The sequence below is a fragment of the Opisthocomus hoazin genome, chromosome 2 (assembly GCF_030867145.1).
Source record: "Opisthocomus hoazin isolate bOpiHoa1 chromosome 2, bOpiHoa1.hap1, whole genome shotgun sequence".
NCBI classification, from domain to species: Eukaryota; Metazoa; Chordata; class Aves; order Opisthocomiformes; family Opisthocomidae; genus Opisthocomus; species Opisthocomus hoazin.
This window is the reverse complement of record NC_134415.1, coordinates 2,123,879-2,150,865: the sequence shown is the minus strand read 5'-3', so window position 1 is coordinate 2,150,865 and position 26,987 is coordinate 2,123,879. Positions and strand designations below refer to the sequence as shown.

Below are 26,987 nucleotides of genomic sequence, written 5' to 3'. Positions count from 1 at the left end.
GCGTGCACGCCGCGCTGTGGTTTGTGACCGGGCAGGGTCTGAGCGCCGGCGCTGGGGGGGGGTTCGCTTCCAGCAGCGCAAGGAGGGAGCTGGAGGAGGGGGTGGGCGAAAGACGTGAACCGAGCTGCTCATGGCTGAGTTGGGGAATTCACTTTTCAAGGAAAGGAGAAATCCAGAAGGGGTTTGACCGTCCCGATTGCGGCTCGTTGCCCGCGCTGCTGTTTGCCAGGGCGGTGACGTCGGGGTTCGCCGCGCCGGGCGCTTGCTCGCGTTACATTGCTCTGTGCTTGGCTGGATTAAGATAAAAAGTCGGGCTTGAAAAGGGTGTTCCAAAACCGACTGTGCCCCTGGGTTTGAATCCCGGTGCTTTGAACAAAGAAGGGATTGATTTAATGGGATTAATGCTTAATCCCAACGAAGTGGTGTACACACATGCCTCGAATGCTTTCGAGAATAACTGCAAATATCATTTATAAGGGTCTGTAGAAAGATAGAGAGGAGGATCTTTGTGTATCACAGAATCACAGAATAGTAGGGGTTGGAAGGGACCTCTGTGGGTCACCCAGCCCAACCCTCCTGCCGAAGCAGGGTCACCCAGAGCAGGCTGCACAGGATCTTGTCCAGGCGAGTCTTGAATATCTCCAGAGAAGGAGACTCCACAGCCTCCCTGGGCAGCCTGTTCCAGTGCTCCGTCACCCTCAGAGGGAAGAAGTTCTTCCTCCTGTTCAGACGGAACTTTCTGTGCCTCAGTTTGTGCCCGTTGCCCCTTGTCCTGTCACTGGGCACCATTGAAAAGAGCTTGGCCCCATCCTCCTGACACCCACCCTTCAGATATTTGTAGGCATTTATAAGGTCCCCTCGCAGCCTTCTCTTCTTCAGGCTGAACAAGCCCAGTTCCCTCAACCTCTCCTCGTAGGGGAGATGCTCCAGTCCCCTCATCATCCTCGTAGCCCTCCGCTGGACTCTCTCCAGTAGCTCTTCATCTTTCTTGAACTGGGGAGCCCAGAACTGGACACAGTACTCCAGATGAGGCCTCACCAGGGCAGTGTAGAGGGGAAGGAGAACCTCCCTCGTCCTGCTGGCCACGCTCTTCTTGATGCACCCCAGGATTCCATTGGCTTTCTTGGCAGCCAGGGCACACTGCTGGCTCATGGTCACCCTGTCGTCCACCAGGACACCCAGGTCCCTCTCCCCAGAGCTGCTCTCCAGCAGGTCCACCCCAAGCCTGTACTGGCGCATGAGGTTGTTCCTCCCCAGGTGCAGGACCCTGCATTTGCCTTTGTTGAACCTCATCAGGTTCCTCTCTGCCCAGCTTTCCAGCCTATCCAGGTCACGCTGAAAATTTACAGCTTTTATATTTATTTCCTTTCATCTCCTTTTGTGAAAGCTTTTTTGCTCCACAAAAGCCATTGGAGTTCTGCTGGTGTCCGAGGGACCCTCCCGACGCGGGTGGAAGCGCCGGGTCCCGGCTGGCTGGGCGCAAGGTGATCTCCCGGAGCGTGGCTGCTCTGGGAGAAGATGCTGAGCCTCCAGAAGCATTAAGCTGCCTCATCAGTTGTTGTCCCTTCTCCCCTGCCCCACCACGTGCCCCCAGCCTGGGAAACAAACGTCAGGTCAGAACTGAAATTCTTGCCTGGTCACGGGATGAGATGAAGCTCGTGGTTTTAGGAAGGACACCAAATAGCACAACGCTAACGAGAAAATGGCAAGAATCGCTAATGATGCGGCTGAGTCATGTTGCTAAATGGAGCAGATTTTTAAACATAGCTTTAGGCTTTGGTTCTTTCAGCTCATTCGGGCAGCTCGGCTGCACACGGAGCCCGGCGAAGCTGTCGTCAGCGGGGAGCGCAGTACGGCGCGGGGTGAGACTCGGAGTGGAGCCAGCCATCGATTCCGTGCTACACAGGTTATCCAATATCTAGGAAATGCTTTAAATATTTTAGGCAGCGTAAAAAGCTGAAAGCCAAAATAGAATTCTCAAGTGATTTTTTTTTTTTTGCTCGGTTAGCTCTCTTTAAAAAAGGAAGGCGGTTGGAGACTGGCTCAAAGGTGAGGAGTGACTGCTGGTAACCGATGTCTGAAGGAGGTCTGGCTTCTGAGTTTGTCCTCGAACCCAGCTACGCTGTGTCTGGGGTAGGAAACGACCAGTGCGAAGGAGCGTTCTGTGCTGGGTTGGTTTGGTCTGTGCTCCTCGTAGGAGAGATGTTCCAGTCCCCTCACCATCCTTGTAGCCCTCCGCTGGACTCTCTCCAGCAACTCCTCGTCTTTCTTGAACTGGGGAGCCCAGCACTGGACACAGCACTGCAGATGGGACCTCACCAGGGCAGTGTAGAGGGGAAGGAGAACCTCCCTCGTCCTGCTGGCCACACTCTTCTTGATGCACCCCAGGATCCCATTGGCTTTCTTGGCAGCCAGGGCACACTGCTGGCTCATGGTTAACCTGTCGTCCCCCAGCACTCCCAGTCCCTCTCTGCAGAGCTGCTCTCCAGCAGGTCCACCCCAAGCCTGTACTGGTGCATGAGGTTGTTCCTCCCCAGTTGCAGGACCCGGCATTTGCAAATTCCAGTTCACTTTCTTCTCTCTCCTTCCACCCGGTTGCTTTATCCATGTATCCCCATCTCACTTATCTCGCAAACAGGTAATTGTAGAGTCCGAAGCACAGATTCCTCCCCGACCGTGTCTCCCCGGGAGCGTTTACGGTGCTGTCGCAGGGGGGCCGCTGGCGCACGGCGTCTGGCGTGGGTTTGCTTCGCGTCCGCTGTTGGCTGTCCAGCAGCTCGTCGTTGGAGTGGAGATTTTTCTGCCTGGGAGGAGATGATTTACTCAGACGTGTGTTCAGCCCACGTAGGAGCAGAAGGCCAGCGGCTGTCGCTGCGTGTTGTTTGATACAAGGGATTTAATACCAGTAGTGTAATCGATTAATGTTCTCTCTTTCAGGTTTAACAGATGAAAAAGTGAAGGCCTATCTTTCTCTTCACCCCCAGGTACTGGATGAGTTTGTGTCAGAAAGTGTAAGTGCGGAAACTGTGGAAAAATGGCTAAAAAGGAAAAACAACAGGCAGGAAGGTAAGTCCTTTTTATTTGTGATTCATTTTTAGCACTGAACTGCTCAGTTCTTGGTTTTAGGTTTAGAAAGGAAATCTGGTTTTGGCAGAACTTGGCTGCTACAGTTTTTATGTCTAGGTTCCACCAGTTTTTGAAAGGCGAAAGAGGTTAACAACTCTTTTTAATCTTTCCAGCCTTTTGGCATTTCGGTTTTGGAATATGCTGGTATTTGTTTTGGAGGCTCGGTTTACCCGTTCTGAGTTGTAAACACTATTCCACCAACCCGTACTATCTGTTATGTTAGTATTTGCTTTGAGAACATAATTTGACCATCTTGGATTTAAAACTGGTAAGTTTTGAATTAAAATGACACGGTACGTGCAGCGTGCAAGCCTCAGTAAAATCCAGGCTATCCCATCTCAAGAGTTCCTACTTGCAGGGTGCGTTAAGTCGCTTTTAGATGTGAACACTGACACGGAGGGGTTGCTTTAGGTGTAATCCCTCACTTAATAGACCCAGAAAACTGTTGCTTATGAGTTGACCTGCATTGACAATATCATAAATTTTGTAATGAACTTAAATTTTGTGAGACTGTGTGCAAACATAAGGTTCATGCAACTCTAACCGTGGTTGGGGCCATACCAGGTTAAAGGCAGAAGAGGAGATCAGCGAGAAGATGAGGAAAGAAACCCTGCTTTGACTCTGCACCTACATTGCTCCGTGGCTGGCTGCTGAGCTGCTTGGGGTTGACGTTCTGGTGACGGTTCCCATTTTAGGTCGAGGGGCTGTTGCTGCTTCCTGAAAGAAAACTGAGTGTTTTCTGCAGAATTATAGAAAAAGAAAATGGTGGGTAAGGGACAGGAAGGGCTGTAGCGAGGCAGATTTTTGGTGGTGTTGACGCTATGTTTGATGCTGAAGTGATAGTACATTTTTCTTGGTGTAATGAGGTTGCCTAATGGAAGAGTAAGAGCACGTAGCTGTAGACCGCCTGTTCACTGCTTTCCTTGTGGTTTACAAACTGCAGGATGGCCATCGTTATCATCCACAAATGCAATCAGAAAAACAGTGTTATCAATCAAGTGAAGAAGCCATGACAATGCTTTCTGCAGACAGAAGGGAAAAAATACGTTGGTGTTGCTAGAAACAAATACTACTTATTTTGAAGAGCTGTGTTGCAACGAAAATGAGGATTTTCTCGCAGCTGCTTGAAATTGCTAGACGAAATCATTGCTTGTTTGAAATATGGTTTATAGTCTGCGTCAAGGATCTGGATGCTAAAACTGAATGAATGTTTTGAATAGCACTGCAGCTTCCAGAATCTTGAATTGCGAAGTCAAATTTGTTACCAGTTGCTCAAAGTTTCCCTTTTTTAGGGGGGCTGACCTGAAAATACATTTTTGTGAAAGTCCGTAAAATTTGTTGAGCCAACTGCAAAAGCAGAGTAACCGTTGTCTGAAGGAAGCTCTAGCACCAGTAGCTGCAACGGGGTGATTTCCCCGTTGTTTTCTTAAGCTTTAAAACTTCTGTTTTATGGCTGGCTCTCCCTGACTGTTGAACTGAAAGTGTCAAGCAATAGTTAAGCCATCATCATCATTCAGCTTTATATCTGTGAGTATGTGATCTGACCTTAGAGCAGCTGCCAGTGCCTGGAGGGGCCGACAGGAAGGGTGGAGAGGGGCTTTTCGCAAGGGGATGCAGTGATAGGACAAGGGGGAACGGCTCTAAACTGAAAGAGGGCAGATTTAGATGAGAGATTAGGAAGAAATTCTTCCCCATGAGGGTGGTGAGGCCCTGGCCCAGGTTGCCCAGAGAAGCTGTGGCTGCCCCCTCCCTGGCAGGGCTCAAGGCCAGGTTGGATGGAGCTCTGAGCACCCTGGGCTGGTGGGAGATGTCCCTGCTCATGGCAGGGGGGTTGGAACCAGATGAGCTTTGAGGTCCCTTCCAACCCAAACCATTCCATGATTCTGTGCTTCTGTGATCATCAAGTGGGTCTCTCTGCCTTCCCTGCTACTTCCCTCGTGCTGACAGCAAGCTTTCAGGCGGCCATATGTGTTGCCCTGCAGGCAGTTACGCAGATGTGGCTTGCTTACTGTTGGGTTTTTGGATGAAAATAAGCAGAACTGGATTAAAACTGCACTTGCCAAGTCGAAAAGCATAATTTGAATGCATTTTGTTTTCAGAATAAAACAGATGCTGGTTAGCCTTATCTGTGATTTTCTTCCAGAAAGGGAAAGGCCATAGCCGTGTAAAATGTCTCTGATAACAAAACGTCTTCATCTCTCAAAAAACAACATTTTTAGGAAAGAAACTTGCTAGATGATCTATTCAGTTTGCGTTATGTACGTACAAATCCTGGTGCCGGAGTGACTGTGGTGGTGGGAAATGAGGAGGAGAAGATGAAGCCAATTCTTTTGGCGTCAGCATGGACCCATGGTGACTTCAAGTGACTCCGTAGCCGGAGCCGCTGTCCGTGAGTAGGGCTGTGATTTGCCCTGCACCCCTCGTGCTTCAGCGCAGTCTGCCTTGCAAAGCCTCGCGTCGTGTGGTGTGACACAGACAGAAGAGTAAGCTCCGTGTTTATTAGAAACCTCCCAGGCAGTCGGAACGCTGCTTTGAGATCTCTGGCTTAGCGTCCGTGCTCTTGCACGTCGGTGACGCGGAGCCGTCGCTAGCCGACACGCAGAGGTGACGTCCTGCCCGGCTGCGCGGACTCCTCGGCCAGAAGTCCGGGGGCCCACGGCCAGGGCCGTTTATCGGAATTTCGTTAGCATCAGCGTAAACTGACATGTCTGATTTGGACTGAAATGAACCAAAAGTTATCTGTGGCTGAGTGTCACTGAATTAGTTACTTCAGGTGGATTAGGAGGAGTGTGGCCAGCAGGTCGAGGGAGGTTCTCCTTCCCCTCTACACTGCCCTGGGGAGGCCTCATCCGGAGTACTCCGTCCAGTTCTGGGCTCCCCAGTTCAAGAAAGATGAGGAGCTCCTGGAGAGAGTCCAGCGGAGGGCTACGAGGATGAGGAGGGGACTGGAGCATCTCTCCTACAAGGAAAGGCTGAGGGAGCTGGGCTTGTTTAGCCTGAAGAAGAGAAGACTGAGAGGGGACCTTAGAAATGCCTCTAAATATCTGCAGGGTGGGTGTCAGGAGGATGGGGCCAAGCTCTTTCCAGTGGTGCCCAGTGACAGGACAAGGGGCAACGGGCACAAACTGAAGCAGAGGAAGCTCCAGCTGAACCCGAGGAAGAACTTCTTCCCTCTGAGGGTGATGGAGCCCTGGCCCAGGCTGCCCAGGGAGGCTGTGGAGTCTCCTTCTCTGGAGATATTCCAGCCCCGCCTGGACAAGGTCCTGTGCAGCCTGCTCTGGGTGACCCTGCTTGGGCAGGAGGTTTGGACTAGATGACCCACAGAGGTCCCTTCCAACCCCGACCATTCTGTGATTCTGTGGTTTTGGTTTGTTTTAAAACCCCAGAGTATGAAAATGAGAGGCAGTCAGTAAATACTGCAGGGTTTGAGGTTTAACTATATCCCAAAATATCACGGGTTGTGTCAGCAGTGTGTACCACAGAATCTTGTATCTATCGCAGTTGGTGTTAGCTGGAAAGTTGCTCAGGAGAGGCTGGTGGTCAGCTACCCAAGATCCCAGGATTATAAGACTCTTTTTTAAATTATTTTTTTTTTTTAGTATATTGGAGAAAACCTGCACAGGAGGAATGCTGCTCATGCTGATATCAGGGTATTCGCTGCACCTGCTTGAACCCTGACTGTTATCTACCAATAAATTAAATGCTCAGAACACACCCAGGCCTTGTGTTGTTGTACACGACGTTTCTGAACAACTCTGTTTGTAATGAGCTGACACTGGAGTTTGTCAGTTTTCATAGCCAGGTGGTGGCTGAGCCAGGCAGGACTCTGAATGAAGCTGGAGCGTAACCTGGACTGCTTCTCCTGCAGAGTATTTGGGAGTGGTTTTTGCAAGCAGAACGGAAAGCTGTGTGTAGAGTCATCCGTTCAGTGCCCAGTATGACACTGGTTATCCGCAGTCAGAAGTTACTGTCTGAGTGCAGCGGACTTACTGCCCTCACAGGAACCCAGAAGTTCATAATTGACCTGTTTGAGGTGGGGGCAAAAAGGGTGAGAAATTAGAAAATTAATTGCTTAGTATAATATTAGTGTGATATTGCTGTCATTCAGGATGTGTGGTCCTCAGGAAGATACTACATCTTTTTGCCTGGGCTTTGAAAAACAGTGGGATTGCCTGCCTTGGGGCGAGTCCAAGGTCTTGCCAGCCTAACACCAGTATTTCCATTTACAGACGTCCAATGTGATGCTGTGCTGCAACCTGCTCCACGTTCAAGCATGGAGAGAATGCTTCATGTAACGTGACCAAAACATTTGGCATTTTCTAGTATTTCCTTACGTGAGTTTTTTAAACAGGAACACGAAATGACTTTTGGGTAATTTTATATATAATCTTTTATGCACTGTTTGTTTTTCCTGCGGTGCTTTCCTGCATCCATTAATTTCCTGTCGTCATTAATTTCAAGAAGTGCTGTTCGATAGATAAACTGTTGCTAATAGGATGCAAATGATTAAACGAGTGTATTTGGTTGGTTCAGTTAAAGCACATTTGTGAACGTTCAGGGTACTTTTTCTTCTTTTTTTCTTTATCATCACACAATAAATCAGAGCGCATTCATTGCTGCTTTGATGTCATTACTGCGAGCAGCCTGGCTGACGGCAGCAGAAAACGCAGTCCTTCGTTAGTGTCTCATCCGTGTGGTGTTTCTTGTGCAGCAGACACAACCACGTGTGGGCTCAGAATCCGGGTTAAGCCCCGATTCTGTCCTGTTGTTCAGCCCAGCCGCTGGGCTTTTCACCCTTTCCCCCGCGTGGCCGAGCAGCGGGCAGGGCGGCGGTGGGATGCGGTGCGCTGGGCGCCTGCGCGGCTCTCGCAGGGCTGGAAGCCGTCGGCTCCGGGGATGCTGGTCCTGAGCGTGTGGAAAATCCCTGTGGCTTCCCTCCCGTGGAAGACTGAGTGGGCTTCATGAGGAAGACCTGCTGGAGAGGACCTGCTGGAGAGCAGCTCTGCGGAGAGGGACCTGGGTGTCCTGGTGGACGACAGGTTGACCATGAGCCAGCAGTGTGCCCTGGCTGCCAAGAAGGCCAATGGGATCCTGGGGTGCATCAAGAAGAGTGTGGCCAGCAGGACGAGGGAGGTTCTCCTTCCCCTATACTCTGCCCTGGTGAGGTCCCATCTGCAGTGCTGTGTCCAGTGCTGGGCTCCCCAACTCAAGAAAGATGAGGAGCTACTGGAGAGAGTCCAGCGGAGGTCTACGAGGATGATGAGGGGACTGGAACATCTCTCCTACGAGGAGAGGCTGAGGGAGCTGGGCTTGTTCAGCCTGGAGAAGAGAAGGCTCTGAGGGGACCTTAGAAATGCTTATAAATATCTGCAGGGTTGGTGTCAGGAGGACGGGGCCAGACTCTTTCCAGTGGTGCCCAGCGACAGGACAAGGGGCAATGGGCACAAACTGAAGCAGAGGAAGTTCCAGCTGAACAGGAGGAAGAACTTGTTCCCTCTGAGGGTGCCGGAGCCCTGGCCCAGGCTGCCCAGGGAGGCTGTGGAGTCTCCTTCTCTGGAGATATTCCAGACCCGCCTGGACAAGGTCCTCTACAGCCTGCTCTGGGTGACCCTGCTTGGGCAGGGGGTTGGGCTGGGTGACCCACAGAGGTCCCTTCCAACCCTGACCATTCTGGGATTCTGTGAAAGCCAGCGCCGTAAAATCCCACGCCCACATGTTCCTTTAGGCCTTCCCAATGTACTTGTTGTATCTATGTGTGTATATATACACACTTTAGTAACACCTACGATAGCTGATCGAGCACAGAAAGGACCGCGCTGTGCGCAGGCTGCACGCGTTTCTGTTTCTTCCTTTATAGTCTGTGCTGAGCTGAAGGTTTCGGTGACTGAAGTGATTCTGGTGCCTGAGCTGGTTTGCTGAAGCCCGATACCTTCTGTGGTCTTGAGACACACAAATCTTTTTTTTCTTTCCTAGAGAAGAGACTGGAGGAATAGAATCTGTGGCAAAAGCCGTGGTCATGCCTGGTCTTTGAGACCATAGACAGAGAGAGAATGGGTTTGCTGGTCCTTTAAAGCTAATACTAAAAGAAAATGGTACTAAGCTGCATCACGTAAAAAAGAAGCTCTGCTATACAAAATAGACTGAAAGTTGTTTCTTTTCTGGTGCTGCAGTTTCGGATATGAAGGTGTCAGCATAAGGTGCTTTGAAGTTTGCTGAAGTCCTGTGGAAGTAGTGAGTTTCGGAGAGAAGTTGATGCGTGGCTCTACTTAGGGAGCAAGTCTGTTCTTGGGTGTTTATTGTTAAGCAGTCCTGAAGCACACATTTGTACAATAGCCTAGAGTTATTCCTTTATTTGCTCTCTTAAACAGGTAATTCATTCCTGTTGGTAAATGATGCTGTGGAGAGGAATGTTTCTTGCACTTTGGCTGCGGCTGGTAACCACGTGGAGGGATGGCTCGCGTGCATTGCCGTAAGCAGGGATAGAACGTGTGTAAAGATAAAGGTAGGCAGGAACAGTGTGCAGATGCAAAGTGTTTGTCAGCTTGCTGCTGGAATTAGGAAGAAAAAAAATAGAGCCTATGCCTGATTCGTTAGTTTGAGGACCGTGCCTTTCGACGCTAACTGATCAGAAATACCTGTTCTGTAGCGGGGGGCAGCGGTTGTAGTGCTGTAGATAAAGGATCACAGAATCACAGAGTGTTTTCTGGCTGGAAGGGACCTCTGTGGGTCACCCAGTCCAACCCCCTCTGAGGGTCACCCAGCCCAACCCCCTGCCCAAGCAGGGTCACCCAGAGCAGGCTGCACAGGACCTTGTCCAGGAGGGTCTGGAATATCTCCAGAGAAGGAGACTCCACAGCCTCCCTGGGCAGCCTGGGCCAGGGCTCCGTCACCCTCAGAGGGAAGAAGTTCTTCCTCATCTTCAGCTGGAGCTTCCTCTACTTCAGTTTGTGCCCGTTGCCCCTTGTCCTGTCACTGGGCACCACTGGAAAGAGTCTGGCCCCGTCCTCCTGACACCCACCCTGCAGATATTTAGAGGCATTTCTAAGGTCCCCTCTCAGCCTGCTCTTCTCCAGGCTGAACAAGCCCAGCTCCCTCAGCCTCTCCTCACAGAATGGATGCTCCAGTCCCCTCATCATCCTCGTAGCCCTACCCCTTTGTAGCCCTTTGATGCTGGGAAGCTGGAGCCTGTGTGCTGTGATGCTCCACAGCTTGCTTCCATTCTGCCATCTCCCCAGCCTAGGCAGGAGCAGCTGATACGGCAGCACATTAACGACCTCCTTGATCTGTAATTAGGGTGTCTTAGTATTTTGTTGGTGCTGCAGCCATGCTGTTTCATTCTGATGCAGTCCTGCTGTGCTTCCGTCTGTGGTATCCAGGCAGGCAACAAATACTTGCCAAAAAGCTGGAGTGAGTATGGGAGTGATTGGGGTAATGTGGGCGTTGCTCCGTCGACACCCCAGAAGCAGCTCTTCATGCTTCTGATTACCATAGCCCACTATTTACATATTTTGATGCCTTTCTTGGAGTTGTTTTTCTCGAAATCAGAGAGAAAAGATGCATCCTCCAGTCCCATTCTCCCCAGTACAAGTGGCATGAGCCGCTTGCCCTGTTCTTACTCTTCCTTTGGCATCTGCTGGTGGCCAGCTGGAGACAAGACGTTGGGCTCGGTGCAGTGGTTGGTCTGAACCAGTGTCGCTGTTAGGATGCCTGCAGGGGCTGCTTTTCTGGGATAATATCCAGAGTGATGAAAGTTGTCTTCATTGTGAGTGGTCTTCTTGGAAAAGTGGCAGTAATATCCAGGGGCTGGGCTGTGTAGACCCGGTTCCTCCATGTGTTGGGTGTAGTCCTTCTGCAGACTAAAAACTGGTGGGCAGACTTTTGTGTGGAGTGGTTTACGTGGCTCCAGATAGGGTATGTTAGCGTATCAGGGTTTCAGAGGCAGAGGGATGAAGTGGGGGCCCTTCCCACAGCTGTGGTAGAGCTCTACAGAAAAATACTGTTTTAGCCTGCGTGGTGGCAATGGCATACAGCCCTCGCAGGCACACAGCGATGCTGGAGCTGGTTTCTGGGGAGACTTTTGTGTTGTGCCACTGCTTTTCACCATTATTTTGTTGCTGAGTCATTGGAATCGTTGCTTTCCTGTGTGTCCAGTTGAGTGGGGCTTTTGTTGTTTTCCCTGAGTGGATCAGACCAGACCCAGCTTGGACGTGGGTTCACTTTGGCTGTGACAACGTTGAGGAGAACTTAGCGAAAAAGTTCCTCTTTGCTGTGCTGTCAGGCTGTTCCCTTGGGCAGGAAAAAAGGCTGGCATAAAGAATATACAGGGTCAGAGAGATCGGGAATTGTTTTTATCTACTGATAGTACAGAAATATTGAGCAGCAGCCTCTGGGTAGGCACTACTGAGGTCCTGAGCGGAGAAGGTGGTTTTTGTGCAGTACGTGTCATGGTGTTGAAGCAGTTACTGATTTTATTTTTCATTATGTGAATTTTTCATTATTATTTATTTTTCATTATGTGAATGGCCGTCACTCGCAAACTCCACACAACTGCAAAAATAAGCCTGGTACAGTATTTGAATGGGTTTCCAGAACGTTTTCTTCTAATTGCTGAAGTATGTGAGAGTTTACTGTCTGAAAATTTTGTTTCGAGTGGGTCTGCTGCAGGAGGTGATTTTTCTGGAGCTCTCCTGCCCATTGAGAGTTGTTTAGATGGTCAGAGATTTGCAGAGGGCAACCCTTTAACGATGAGATGTTTGGCCATGGCAGGTAGATGTCACTGCTTGGTCCGAGTTCCCTCTTGAACTGATCATGAGAATCACATTATATCTAGAGCAATTATTCTCAACGTGTACTTTGACTGATGTTTGCTGTGTCTGTTTTAGGCTTGAATTAAGAGTTTTTATGTTGTTTTTTTTTTTTCCTGTGTACTCAAAAATACTGCTTCTCCTTATCTATAAGCCTTGCTTCACAGAATCGTTTTCTGCCCTGATCCACTAGCTGTATTGGAAAATAAACAGACTGATTTTTGTGATTTCTCAATCTTTCAAGTAAATGAGGGCATGGAGCTTCTTCTAATATCTTACCGAGAAACAGGTTTCCCAGTTTGCTTATTGTTCCTTACCAGTTAACCTTTTGAACCCTTCCAGATTATCAATGCCTTCCATAAAGCGTGGGCAGTGTAAGAGAGAGTCCTGCGATGGTGGGTTTGTCAGTGCTGTGCATGGCACAGACCCGTTTCCCTCCTGTGCAGGGTAGTGCTCCGTGGAGTTGTCCGGCCCTGCTGCTCTTTGTTTATGGATTGTTTCCCTCCTGTACGGGATCTTTGGTTTTAGAGTGAAAAGCAAATAAGCAAAAAAAAACCCCAAAAAACCAAAACTCTCCAGTTGATGGAGCAGCTCCATTCTGATCACGTGTGTGGAGACTGTGAACCTACGTAGCCAGCTCTTTTTGGCTCGATGTCCAGATAGACACCGGTGATAAGTGGAGACCCTCAGGGGTCCGTCCTGGGACCGGTGCTGTTTAACATTTTCATCAATGACAGCGATATTGCGTGCACCCTCAGCAAGTTTGCAGGTGGCACCAAGCCGAGTGGTGCAGTTGACACACCAGAAGGATGGGATGCCATCCAGAGGGACCTGGGCAAGGTCAAGAAATGGGCCTGTGTGAACCTCATGAGGTTCAACAAGGCCAAGTGCAGGGTCCTGCACCTGGGTCGGGGCAACCCCCACTATCAGTACAGGCTGGGGAAGAAGGGATGGAGAGCAGCCCTGCCGAGAAGGACTTGGGGGTGCTGGTTCATGAGAAGCTCAACATGACCCAGCAATGTGCCCTGGCAGCCCAGCAGGCCAACCGTGCCCTGGGCTGCATCCCCAGCAGCGTGGGCACAGGGCGAGGGAGGGGATTCTGCCCCTCTGCCCTGCTCTGCTGAGACCCCCCCGGGAGCCCTGCGTCCAGCTCTGGAGCCCTCAGCACAGGACAGACCTGGAGCTGTGGGAGCGGGGCCAGAGGAGGCCCCAGCAATGATGCGAGGGCTGGAACCCCTCTGCTGGGAGGAAAGGCTGGGAGAGCTGGGGCTGCTCAGCCTGGGGAAGATAGGTCTGTTGTGGTAGGACAAGGAGTAGTGGCTATAAATTAAGGGAGATTAGGTTTAGACCAGATATAAGGAAGAAATTTTTTACAGTGAGGGTGGTGAAACCCTGGCCCAGGTTGCCCAGAGAGGTGGTCGATGCCCCATCCCTGGAAACATTCCAGACCAGGTTGGATGGAGCTCTGAGCAGCCTGGCCTGGTTGAAGATGTCCCTGCTCACTGCGGTGGGGTTGAACTAGATGACTTCTAAAGGTCCCTTCCAACCCAAAGCATTCTGTGGTTCTATGATTCAATGGTTATTTATGGTGATGTAAGTTAACTTGTTTTACCTGCCTTAAAATGGAGGAGAAACATTCCCATGGTCTGTAAGCTGAGAAAGCAATAAATAAGGGAATAATCATTAACTTTAATGAGACAGTAGCTTTTTAATCCAAGTATTAAAGTATTAACTTGGGAAATGTTGGCTAGACAAGGCCTGTAATCAAACATTGGCCAAGAAGGATAAAAAGACGAAGTGTAGAAGAACTACGTGTGTTAGAGTTGCTTGTTCTGGCCATGAAATGCAACTTGCATCTTTGGTGAAGAGGCAGGAGGTGCTCGGGCAGTTTAAGAGTCTGTTACACCACCTGTGCACAGAGAGGGGATGAGTAACGTATTTGTTCATGGATCACAGAATCACAGAATAGTAGGGGTTGGAAGGGACCTCTGTGGGTCATCTAGTCCAACCCCCCTGCTGAAGCAGGGTCACCCAGAGCAGGCTGCACAGGACCTTGTCCAGGCGGGTCTTGAATATCTCCAGAGAAGGAGACTCCACAACCTCCCTGGGCAGCCTGGGCCAGGGCTCCGTCACCCTCAGAGGGAAGAAGTTCTTCCTCCTGTTCAGACAGAACTTCCTGTGCCTCAGTTTGTGCCCGTTGCCCCTTGTCCTGTCACTGGGCACCACTGAAAAGAGCTTGGCCCCATCCTCCTGACACCCACCCTTCAGATGGATGTCTGTATGCCAGTAGGGAAAACTCAATTCGGCAAAGTTCTTGACACCTTGTCCATCTATAATAGATGTGTAAAAACTCTGCCGTCTCTGTCATCTCCCAGGAAGCACAGGAAGCCCGGAGGAGGGGTGGAAACGAATCCTGAGGAGGGGTGGAAACGAATCCTGTACTGTGAGATGACAAGGCGGATGTAAATGATAACGCCATCCTCTGTCAATGGAGGGTTTTATGTTTCTGTGGATGGAGGCAAATAGTGGTATTTGTCTGAACCTCACATTGGCTGTCAGTGAGGATTTTCAGCAGAAAGTTTACTGCTGAAACTGCTCTGCTGTCTGAAGACTTTGAATTCAGGTTATAAAGACGGAAGAGTAAAGCACAGACATCGGTGTGTTCATAGTGTGGGCTTAATGAGGACTATCAGTTGTCAGAGTGTCGTGCTGCAGTGATTTACCTAATGATGGTGGTAATTCGGTTACTTCATCCTTCAAAGTATCTATGATCAGGTGGAGTTTTAGCCCAGCTGTCCGGTGCTTGTCGATGAGGTTTAGTGCGGCTGATGAGGGCGTCTGCTTTTCCTGGTGAGCCCGTGAGACGTGCTGCATTTGTCCTCGTGGTCACGGGGAGGTCTGGTTCTTGGAAGAGGTGGCTTTGTCCAAAACCGACTTCTTCACGCTACACGTCGTGGAAGAAGTCCTGGCAAGGAACTTTCCACTAGACTACAATAAACTACTTCTTTTTGCATGTTTTACAAGTGCATGTTAAATGAGAGTCCCACTCCGTGCAGCAAGAGGGAGGCCCAAGCAGGACTCCATTCCCACTGGTGTTCTGCCCTGCGCTCCCTGCCTGACTCCTCCAGGTGATGGCACCTTTCGAAGTCTGTTCTAGGAGGGTGACGTGTATGGCACATAAGGCACGCTGCCACCTCTCCGGAGCTGCCGTAGGCTGTTGCTGAAGGAAGACATGTCACAAACACTGCTCCCGTACTCTGAAGACATCACTGAGCGCAGAGATGGAAATTATGTGGTTCAAAATGGGTACTCAGGTTTCAGATAAATAAAAAAAACCCACAAAGCTATGAGATGAGCTTTCTTCAGTGCTATTCAAAGATATAGGTGTTAAAGAAAAAGCCCTCCTATAGACTGCTAAGTTGCTAAAAACTGGGAAGGAAATTATGGGAACGCCTAGACAATTTTCACTACAGAGGTCATCGGTAGTCTGACAGGGATTTTTGTTTCCATAAGCTCTCTGGAAAAATGGATGCATAATAGGATGATAAAGTTTCAGACACACTGAGAATTAAACCCAGATGTATAGGGGCTCAGAAGAATCGCATAAAGCTGGGTAACTGAGGAATAAAGTATCGGATGATGATAATTTTTGGCTGATCTTTGCCTCTGAGGCCAGGTTGCATGGCACAAGTCGCATCTACAAGGCTAAACTGCTCTTCCCACCCTCCCAAAGAGGACGTTGCATCCAGACCACCTCCTGGAAAGGTCCTGGGCAGGCGCTAGTCCTCTCCTCTGAGCCGAAATGTTCTTCTGGGAAAGTGCAAATTGGCAGGGTCCGAGCCATGCTGTGGGTGCAAACAGTTAATCAGGTACTGGTGATGTTCCAGCCAGGTTTCCAGCCCCGTTTCTTCTGTTGCTTTAGGCCTAGCCTGAATTAGCCAATGCGGCTCAAGGATGGATGCTGGGAATATAGTGGGAAAATCAGCCATCAGAGCTTAGCAACAGATAGATAGTTCAGCCAAACACACCCGAACAGGAAACATCATTAAGTCACGGTGGAAACTTGTGATTAATTTGAAGTTCAGATGCTTTGTACAGCTAATGTCACCTTCTCAGGATACACAGAAGAGCAAAGATGACCAGATGTGTAGAGGTCTGTAATCTGTGTTTCTGAAAGCCTGAAAAATAAGCCAAAAAGGAAGGATTTTTTTAATGTAAATCTTTTTGTTGGTGCACTGCGTGAGGAGCTGAGAGTTGGATCAGCACAGCCAAGGGGAGCGAGGAGCTGTTTGCACAGCAGCACGTGAGGGCTGGAGGAACCACGTCACCTGTCAGCGGAGAATGTACTTGGATAACAGCACACCGAGTTGAATTATGTCATTTAATTTTAATCATTTAGACAACTGGAGTGCAATGAGTGACTATCGATTATGGAACAGGAGGAGGTCATAGGCTGTAAACTTCTCTGGGTCTGAGAGGGAATGATCTATATTTTCCTGTGGGACACTTAAAGCTCAGGTGTAAGGAGGTTGTGGGGGAAATTATGATGGGTTGTAAAACCATTGTCAACTGGTGTTGAGTCAATAACAGGTATAAATGTTATTTGAAGGACTTACCTTCTTTAAGCATCAGGGCTGAAGAAGGATTAGCTGTTTAAAGAATAATCTTTTCTCAAAGGTAATGTTGAGTTTCTATTCTTTATAAATTCCGTGAAGACATTTACATCTGTTTGGCTAAATATGTGACATTTGAGGATGCTTGCGTAGTATCCGTAGATATTGTGCTCTTTCGTAGGGGTCTTGTTGTGGTGGAGGGAGGTTCGCAAGGTCTGGATTTGTTGTACAGAGACCCCCGGTCGTGATGACACTGTTACCTCTTTATAAAGCCTGCCTTACCTGTTGTCCTTACACTGTTATGACTATTATGATGCTGCTGCCAAAGGAGGGGGATTCTTCCTTCTGCAGGAGACCTGAACTGCAGCAGAAGGTTTTATAATTCTGGCTGTCATGATGAAGGCAGTCAACAAATTCACCTTTCTCGTGATGGAGGAACTGAAGGGCACCCCGCAAAATGAGTTGGCTGCAGATCTGAAACAACGGGATGTCCCTTTTCACGCAACCCAGGCCTAAATTGTGAGCTCATTAGCATAAGACATTTTAGATGTTAAAAATGTAAATGGGTTCAAAAAGTGATTAGACACATTCCAAGGAAGAAATACTTCATCAAGAGCTGTTACATACTATGGTCCTGATGCAGCCTCCAGCTGAGAAAATTCAGAAGCATCTAGTTGCTCTGAGGACATACCGGAGTAAGCCCACTCCGTGCGTCTATAGTCTGTGCTCGCTCTCCGTTTCATATATCATAGTTTCTCCATACTTCTTCTGTAATGAGCTGTTACCAGCCATTTTCACGGCCAATGAACTCGAGTAGATGGGCTGTTAGTAGGGCCATTCTCCTCTGTCATTACGCTTCTGCTGCCTCTCTGGCGTTTAAAGACCATCCATTGTTAGAAGTGAGTCACGTTGTCTTCATAACACATTCGAAGATGATGAAAAGGAAGTTGTGTTTCTATATTATAACACACTGTGTATGGATCTTCTTAGATAAGCTGCATGATGAGCTCCTGTGAGGAGAGGCTGAGGGAGCTGGGCTTGTTCAGCCTGGAGAAGAGAAGGCTGAGAGGGGACCTTAGAAATGCCTCTAAATATCTGCAGGGTGGGGGTCGGGAGGACGGGGCCAGACTCTTTTCAGTGGTGCCCAGCGACAGGACAAGGGGCAACGGGCACATACTGAAGCAGAGGAAGCTCCAGCTGAACAGGAGGAAGAACTTCTTCCCTCTGAGGGTGACGGAGCCCTGGCCCAGGCTGCCCAGGGAGGCTGTGGAGTCTCCTTCTCTGGAGATATTCCAGCCCCACCTGGACGCGGTACTGTGCAGCCTGCTCTGGGTGACCCTGCTTGGGCAGGGGGTTGGGCTGGGGGATCCCCAGAGGTCCCTTCCAACCCCGACCGTTCTGTGATTCTGTGAAGAGGTCCTGTCAGTTGTAACACGAAGGCAACTTTCACACCCTTTGGAGACAGCACCTTGTCTGGACTCGTGTTGCTGAGCTGCGGTACTGAGCTCAATTCTTTTATTCCTTCTTTCAACCTGTATTGTGCAGAGATACCCGCAAGCGATGACTGTGCGTCTTCTTCATCTTGCAGGGAAAAAAAAGGTTTATCTTTATGCAGCTGAAATTGCAGAGTAACACTAATCACAAGAATAACTTTCTTATATTTCTTTTAATGCAAAGCTAGAATGCTCTTTGGGCTTGCTTGGCTGTTCAGGTGGCCGAAGGGAGCTCTGCTATGGAGCGGATGGTCCTCAGCCCACAGTGCTACGGTTTCATTCCATTTGTCAGTAAATGAGTCTGGGGAGTGAAAGGGAAAGAGATGATTGTGTTGACGAGGAACAAGGGTTAGGAAATTAGTAAGACACAATTCAGTAAGAGGCGTGGGAGGAGGAATGTGTGTGAGTTTTTGAAGACTTTGCAGTCGTTGGGTGTAACAGTGGCATTAGGCTTTGGTGACGGGTGGGGAAGCGACTTGTTACGATTATACTAATTCAGCTGAAGTGGGTTCACGTGAACAGTCAGAAATGTCTTCGTGCAGTGCGTCGGGTATTTGTGCAGCGATAGAGAGGTGTTTATTCCTGGGCACTGCTGGGCAGCGATTGCAGATTTACTGTAGAACACTTACGGAGGTTTGTCGGAAAAACTTTTAAAGCCTGTAACTACACTGTGACCCATCTTCTTGAGTCAGAGTTGTCATGACCCATACAGTGATTACCTCTTTAGGACAGGAGGAGGTTACTTAATTTGGAGTTTTAAATTACTGGAATGTGCTCATTTTGGATCGTGTAGCCTAGGAAGCCATGTCACTGTGACACCTGCTGGCTTGCCATCGTATATGTATCTCGTGGTGTACCATAGAAGTGTCCTTTAGGAATACTCTGAATTTTCCCTATTGCCTGTTACTTTTCTTAAGCAAAACTGTAGTTCTACAAAGAATAGTGTGTTTTTACAAGCACGCACTATCGCCAGGTTGCCTTTTCCAGCTGTTCTCTGGCCATAAACACTTTTATAGACCAATAACTGTTATCCTCCCTGCTGCCAACAAGCTTGTGTTCCTCAAAAAGCTTCGCTTGTGGGTAGTTACCAGTGACAGTAAACCTCAGATATGTTTGAATGTTTGGGGTACCTGTTGTAGCAGCCAGCGTCTACACCAAGTGCAGCGAAAGTTGCACCGTATCATACAGGGAAGGGGTATTACAAGTTTTTTCTCAAGTTCTGGGTTTCTTTCCATCAAAAACTCTTGGTTGCACTGAAACAACATGTTTTGAGCACAGGAAGTTCCGTCTGAACATGAGGAAGAACTTCTTCCCTCTGAGGGTGACGGAGCACTGGAACAGGCTGCCCAGGGAGGTTGTGGAGTCTCCTTCTCTGGAGATGTTGAAGACCCGCCTGGACAAGGTCCTGTGCAGCCTGCTTTAGGTGACCCTGCTTCAGCAGGAGGGTTGGACTAGATGACCCACAGAGGTCCCTTCCAACCCCTACTATTCTGTGATTCTGTATGAAAACAATTTAGACTCTTAAAAGCGTTTGGTGTTTCCATCCACCGTAGGTGGCACAGGGCAATGCTGGTGCGTCACAAAAGCCGAGGACATCTCGGTCATGCTGTTGTCTGACATGGTCCAGTCCAGCATCTTTTCTTACCGTTTTCAGAGCTGGATACTGCCGAATGGACCACTGGCCCGTGATGGCAGTTCTCTATTTCACAGATAAGTCTTTATGATTAAAGAATGGATAAACTCAAATTTTGGAATACATACTACAACTGTATGTTTCCTCACGGATTTATTTAAGCGTTGCCAAGACTGGCCGTTTGATGTAGGGACATAAATAAGATGCTTTTAAACACTCTTGGAAGAAACTCACCAAACCAATGCTTTTCTTCTGGATGGTGCAGGTGATTTGAACGTTTACTTTGGCATTTGACCATGGCAATGATGCTTCTGTTCACATATGTGGATGACTTGTCATCGTTCTGAGCCTGTCATTTGTTAATTTATGTAACTGTCCATCAGCTAATTATCGGGAGGTGCTTCTGGAGCACTTCTAGGAATACCAAAGTGCTTCTGGGGTCAGCTGAAATGAATTCATTGGGCAGGTTTCTGATTTCTAGCAGAGCCAATTTATTTTTGAGTAGGAACAATGAAGGAAGCAGAGCTGTATACGCAGAATCCTCAGGAAGAACTGTCAGGTTAGAAGTTCAACTTTTTTCTTGTCTTTTTTTCTGCTTGTAAATCTGTAGTTAAAGGGAGAGAAGATATTTGATGTAGCTTTTCTTCATTCTTGATAAACGTGCATAGAATCTTGGATAAATGTACCCTATTACTTGAGTTATTATACTTATTTTTCTGTACTTTTGTGATACATCTTAAAATATACAGTAATGGCTTATTTCACATAATGTTTTCCCTGGAGGTTTTCTCAACTCTAGAATTTCTTAGCTGAGTTTTTGAAGAGCTGTCTCCTCTACAGATGGTTGAGAAATTATTAGCTTTTTCTGATTGATCGGCTCTACGTAGACCTTCTCTTCGGGCATTGGAATCAACACCTGCTTAGGTCAGCGTCAGCTTGTTTGTGTTTGTGCCTTATTTGCCTTTTAATAAGTGGGCAGAATGAAGCCTGGTGTTCCTTAATTTCCTCTACCTCCCTAAGAGTGTCTTTTTTAAATATATATATATATCAATATATTCGTGATATTGTAAGATTATTGGGCAATAACACAGTTTTTAGTAGGTTTTCATTTCCAGGTCTTCCATTTCTTCTTATATGTCCTAGCGATGGAACGATTTCCCTTAGTTTCAAGGTTCTTCCTCTCTTCATGTGTCCAGATCCCTCAGACGTGGGTGTCTGTCTTTCAGTGCTCTTTATGCAGCTGGATTTTCTTAAAGAGTGCAGAAGCGGAGATGCTTGTCTGAAGAAGTTTTTGTACAGCAGTTCGAGGAGATTTGTCTCAGAGCCAGGCAGTCAGGGGCTCTTTGACTGATAGGCAGCTTCATTCAATAGAGCTTTGGTGAGTTCTGACGCTACTTTTGCCTCTTAGGAAAAAATCTTTAATAAGGGCTCTTGTCGTTACTGTTTTCATATTGTTGAGGCTTCGTCTGTGCTTCTCAAAAGGCTAAGGAAAACCATGGCTGTAGTAAGAGGCATTTCCATGAGGAGAACAAAGTAAAAGAAGGGCAAGTGTTTCTCCATTCTTAGCAGGGCCTCTTTTGGGATTTTTGCATCAGATATCACTTTGGGATTTGAAAATGTTATTAGAACATGTCCAGGATCCAAAGCTGGAGGAGGAATCAGTGAGAACTGTCTTGGTGACTCGTGAGTTTCCTTGAGGAAACAGATCAGGAATGTAGAGAACAGTACTGAATTTCTGTTCTGAACTTCCAGTAATCCTGGTGTCATCTGGGTCTGACCTCTGCTTTGAAAATACCTCTGTATTAGTTGCAGGAGAGATCACATTTAGTTAAATGTTTTTTATTTGACGTCTTTAATCTTCACAAGTTTTCCTTTCGGTGACTGCACAAAGTGTATGTTGAGTTCCAAATATGGCATCCATATAGACAGGAAAACAATCACACAGCTCCAGTTCATTTCGTGAGTTCGACTAGGAAAGTCTAGGTTTAGGTAAAAGCAGAGTGTATTTTTTTCAGAGGCAAGTTATCTGGAATTCCTTAGGGCCAATTGAAAGGCCACAGGAGAATATGTGCTGAGCAGCGCTGGTTTCTTTGAGTTGATGATACAAAGTTGGTTTGCTCCTAAAACACCTCTAAAGATGAAATCTCTGCGGCTTTGGCCAAAAAGATGTTGTATGCAAAGAGTAGTTGTTTTTAGCGAAGTTGTCGGTACATGTCAGCACTGACTCCTGCCTTTCAGACTGAACTCCTATCTGAAGAACCCTCCTAGCTTGTTTAGAAATCCTCACCTTGTTTTGAGTCCTTGCACAAATTCAGAATCTCATAAATTTTCCACTGCTAGTTTTAGTGTTTTCTAGAAAAAATTCCTGCTCTGCAGGTTAGTGTTTCAAAGACTCTGCGGCATCACGTGTGACAAACTGAGCTGCTCTGTCAGCAGAGAAGTGTGGAAAACAGCCTGCTTACCCCCTCGTGCTTTCTGTGGACATCCGTGGGTACGTTCCCAGTGAAGACAGGAGTGGGAAGGGGTTTTATCGAGTGGTTTCTTTAAGGATTCCCTTACGTGCTGAAACTGGGGGCCTTTGGGGTAGCGTAGGGCAGGTGAGAAACGGGCAACACTGGGGGAGTGGATACACTTGGAGTAGAGAAAGGAGGAGTGGTGGCTTGTGTAATTATTGCTGATGGGGGGCTGAGGGGCTCATCCCTTTCAACTAATTAACACTGCAGACATCCTGACAAATACGGAATATTTATTATTGTTTTTTCATTTTCTTGCTGATTTTCGTTGCCAGCTGTTAGTACATTGATAGGTAGGATGCTCCAGAGCCTGGGTTTCTTTGGGCTTAAAGTAAATCTCATTTCCAGAATGCAACAAGTTGCAATTCAAGTAATAAGTACTGTTTATATTAATGTTTGCTTTTAACTTAAACAGACGATCTAGAGTTTCTGAAAGAAATATATACTTATATACTTCAAGTATATACTTGAATATATATTATATACTTCAAGGTCATGGGAAATCCTTTTCTATGTCAAATTAAAGGACACTATTGCTAAATGATCTATGGAACAAGAAATAAGTCTAGTCACTAATAATGTTTTAAAACAGAACTGAAACATTGAATCAGGATTTGTTGCTTGTTTTGGTAATTACAAGATGATGTTTAGCAGAAGAGCACAGGATTCTGTCATGAAATATTTCTCTTTGAGTATTTGTTGTGCTGTGTTTTCTTTGGATCAAATTCTGTACAATGTGGGTCTGTCTAGCGTTGACCAGGTGACAGATCAAATTGAGAGATTATTCCTCCGAATCTTGAGACTGCAAACAGCCTGCCAATGTGTTGCCAACGCCAATGTGTCTTTGGGGACGGCTGCCAAGCCTTCCCCCTGGAAAGCCAGCTGGGATGCTCTGCTTCCCAGCGCACAGCAGGCTGCAGCCAGGGCTTCGTGGTTTACCGTCGTCTCTCCTGGTGGATACCCACGGGAAGATGTTTTCTCTAGCCACGTGGGTCGTATTTCTCCCAGGCCAAAGCTGAAGCGTAGTTGACTCGTTTCGTTCCTAAGGTGATTCTGTAAAAATTGTAGTCTCTGGCTAGGACTTTTCTTGGAAATGGGCATGTTTTTACCCTCTCCCCGATACTGCAGGCATACCTGATCCAGTTTCGTTGCCAGACTGTGGCAGGCAAGCAACCAAAAGTAAACTCGGGAGTGGTTTTGCATTCCTTCACTATACCTGGAATTGTAATGGAAAAAGAAAGCAGAAGAGGCAATAATGCAGCATAAATCAGCGATTGGGGTCACAGGCACCTTTCAGAATGAAGTTAGGGAGTCTGCCCTTGTGCTGTCAAAGCCAGTTCCTCTCTGTGCTTACTTTCTTCTTGAGATTTGGCTAAATCATTCAAACCCAGGAAGCTAGCAATAATTTTGAATTTTAGTGCACTCCCTCCTTTGGCTGTTCCTAAAATCTTCTCATCTAAAGAGTCGATCCTGAATCATTTAGTGTAGGTTGGACCAACAGAAGCTGCTCAGTGCTAAGAGTTAGCTGTGTTTGTCTTGAACGTTAAAAGAGGGTGTCAAGGTTTGGAGGCAATAGTGTGACTTCTTACAGAAGCCTTTCTCTGCATGCTCTGCAGATAGCTAAAGTGTATTAGAACTGCTTATGCTTTCCAGTAATGTGCTAGAGGAAACTGATAAATAGAAATGAATGTTGGCGTAGATCCTCATACCCTTTCAATGGAAGAACCCATTAAATCGAAACATCTGTGCGACTTCTGCATTCCACTGCAAAGGATGAGTCTGTCTGTGTCTCCTGCCTGAAGGTAGCCAGAATCGCATCTTTTCTTTATTAGCTATGAAACTATTACATATGAAAGAACTTCTGCTAAAAACAAAACAAGCATCTTGGCAAAGACAACTTTCAGTGCCTCCTTAAGAGTCTGCAGAATCTCATGCTCCTCTGGTAGGCACCGACTGGTCTTGGCGAGCCGAATCACGAAGGAACGGAGATGCCGGTGGCTCCTGTCTGCCCAAGCAGTGTTCGCTCAAGCCAGAACCTTTTGGTTCCCAGGAGAAGACTCTGTGGTGTCTCTAAGCCTGCGCTGCCTGCCCCTGCCTTCCATCCCTGGGTGCGTATGTCCACCCTTGCCCTGGTCGTTGTCCGTAGGTAACTGGAGATGGTACCTACGATTCACTGAGCTGCTGCGGCTGACGACTGCCCCAAGGCAGAGGGAGAGGGCGGAGGTGGCAGCTCAGACTTAAATTGGCTTCTGCTGGTGTGGACCTGCGCCTTGCCGTGCCTCTCGAGATAGGCTGGGCTCTTCGGGAAGAAACGGTTTCAAATCTTCCAGTCTGAGATTGCGTCGGTTGTAGCTGATTAAGCAATAGGCGCTCATTGGTGAAACACTGGGTGAGCTTTGGGTAACAGATCCTGCAGAAGAAAAAAAGAAGTGCCAAGCAATTCTGTAACATCTGGAAAAAATACATATTTTGAAATAATGCACATCCCCCCTTTGAATCATTTACCATGTAGGTATCAAAGCGAAGACCTCCCAAGAACGACGTGCTAGGCTGGATACGATGTGCTCAGGGTGGACAGGAGTTAAACCTGCACACAGACTGCACGAGTGAAAGCTGCAGAGAGGGGTGGGGTGTAGCTGAGTAAATCAGCGCGTGCGGGGTCTGACAGATATGAGTTTGGGGTGCAGGCTGAGTTTTCAGTGTTAGCTTTCCCTTTTTATAGTGAATCCACTTGATCACATTTTGAAGGTGCCAGGAATTTGCATCTTTTCCAAGTCAATTAGAATGTAAGAGGCACCACTTTGCTGAGTCGAGACGTTGCTGTGCCTGGAAGAAAGTAGACAGAAAGCGAGACAAGCAACAACAAATCGTGTGATTCCAAAGTGAGCTCTGTGGAGGCTCAGAACCCAGGGTGGTGGCGAGAGCAGCAGGCCAAGCAGCCGGGGTGTCGGAGAAGCCAGGCTGGCCCGGCGTTGGAGAGCGCTGGCACGCGTGCCAGGCACGCTTGGCCAACCACTTTCCTTGCTGGAGCATCACCTCGGAGAACAAGACTGAAATTCCCGAGGGGGGTTAGTTCTAGAGTAATTTCATTCTTGCAAGTGGTTGTGTAGCATAGTATGGATTTCACAGATATGTTTAAGGAAAAGTCGATGTAGCGAAGCCAGCAAGCTTTTCCCCGCTCAGCTGCCTTGCCAACTGTCTGCCTTGAAACCCAAATTTAGGTTCAGAATGCATGGAGTATGGGCACAAACTGAGGCACAGGAAGTTCCGTCTGAACAGGAGGAAGAACTTCTTCCCTCTGAGGGTGACGGAGCCCTGGCCCAGGCTGCCCAGGGAGGTTGTGGAGTCTCCTTCTCTGGAGATATTCAAGACCCGCCTGGACAAGATCCTGTGCAGCCTGCTGTGGGTGACCCTGCTTCGGCAGGGGGGTTGGACTAGATGACCCACAGAGGTCCCTTCCAACCCCTACTATTCTGTGATTCTGTGATTCTGAGTAACTTGGAAGTGACCGAAACCCAAATTTAGGCTCAGAATGCATGGAGTAACTTGGAAGTGACCCTGGAAAATAAATTAGTCTTTCACAGAGTTTTTTCATGCATTTCTTGTGTGGTTTTGCTTCATTTGGCGTTACTGTTTTTGTATACTAACGCATAAATGTGGGTTTATAACCATTATTTGTACTTTCATGCTGTTTCGAATCCTGCAGCTTTATTTGCAGTACTGCTGTCTTTTTGTATAGTTAGTGTTGTCTAATGAACTTATAAATACTTCATTCGACTAGAATTTTAATAATGCCATCTGTTCACTTGATGGAAAATGGCAAAGCACATTGCAGCAACTGCCTTTTTTTTTCTTGACAACTGTATTTTTAAAGCTTAAGTTTCCATTTTTTTCTTCAACAGTGGTGGCGAAAAATGTTGCGACAAAAGGGTACGGTTTTGTGCAAATCTTCCTCTGTGAATTACGTGCGTGAGTTTCTTTAGATGCGGTTTGGTTTTTTTCATTAGTAATGAACAGTATTATTTTTAATTTTCAGTAGAACTTGTTTTCTACTGTGGCGGGACGTAATCCAAGAGAGGTCAGTGAAGCACGTTACAGTTAGTAGCCCTTTGGATAAGGGCACGGAGTGACAGGACAAGGGGTGATGGCCTCAAGCTGAGAGAGGGCAGATTTAGATGAGATCTAAGGAAGGAATTCTTCACTGTCAGGGTGGTGAGGCCCTGGCCCAGGTTGCCCAGAGAAGCTGTGGCTGCCCCCTCCTTGGCAGTGCTCAAGGCCAGGTTGGATGGAGCTCTGAGCACCCTGGGCTGGTGGAAGATGTCCCTGCTGATGGCAGGGGGGTTGGAACCAGATGGTCTTTAAGCTCCCTCCCAACCCAAACCATTCTGTGATTCTATGACTTGACATCTTTGTCCAAGCATCTTCATCATCCTGGCATCTCTGTCGCTCTCTCCCTGCATCTCCTCCGTTTGAAACTCTGTTTTGAAGCTCTTTCCTTTGGCTCATCTTTCAGCTTTCAGTCTTGCTTGATCTAATTCTGTTCACGTTTGTCTTTTAAACCACCAGCTTACTAAGTCGTTGTTAGGCTCTGCTCTTTGGTGTACCGTTTTGTAACTTCACCTCACTCCTGCACTTAGGTGCCAAAAGCAGTGGCCTGATGTTCAGGAGCGGTGAAGTCCCTAGCAGCTCCCGGGTGAAGCTGTGCTGCTGGCCATTTATTTCCAGTGAAAGCAAGGTGTCCTTCGGTGTTTGCCCGTGTGGATGTGAGACCCAAGCGGACGAACGGCCGCAGCTCCGGTGTTCCT

General features: G+C 47.9%; 1 protein-coding gene across 3 annotated transcripts in view; it reads left to right on the top strand.

Moving 5' to 3' along the window:
• The window catches only part of PDE10A (phosphodiesterase 10A), a 370,690-nt gene that overhangs the window by 266,734 nt on the left and 76,969 nt on the right, over window positions 1–26,987 (top strand). For 2 of the 3 annotated variants that reach the window (XM_075411748.1, XM_075411757.1), the window contains exon 2: window positions 2,938–3,066. In XM_075411748.1, the coding sequence (XP_075267863.1) occupies window positions 2,938–3,066 (129 nt within the window). Of the gene's footprint in view, window positions 1–2,937; window positions 3,067–26,987 lie in introns of those variants that run through there. The other variant, XM_075411765.1, reaches the window with a different exon arrangement.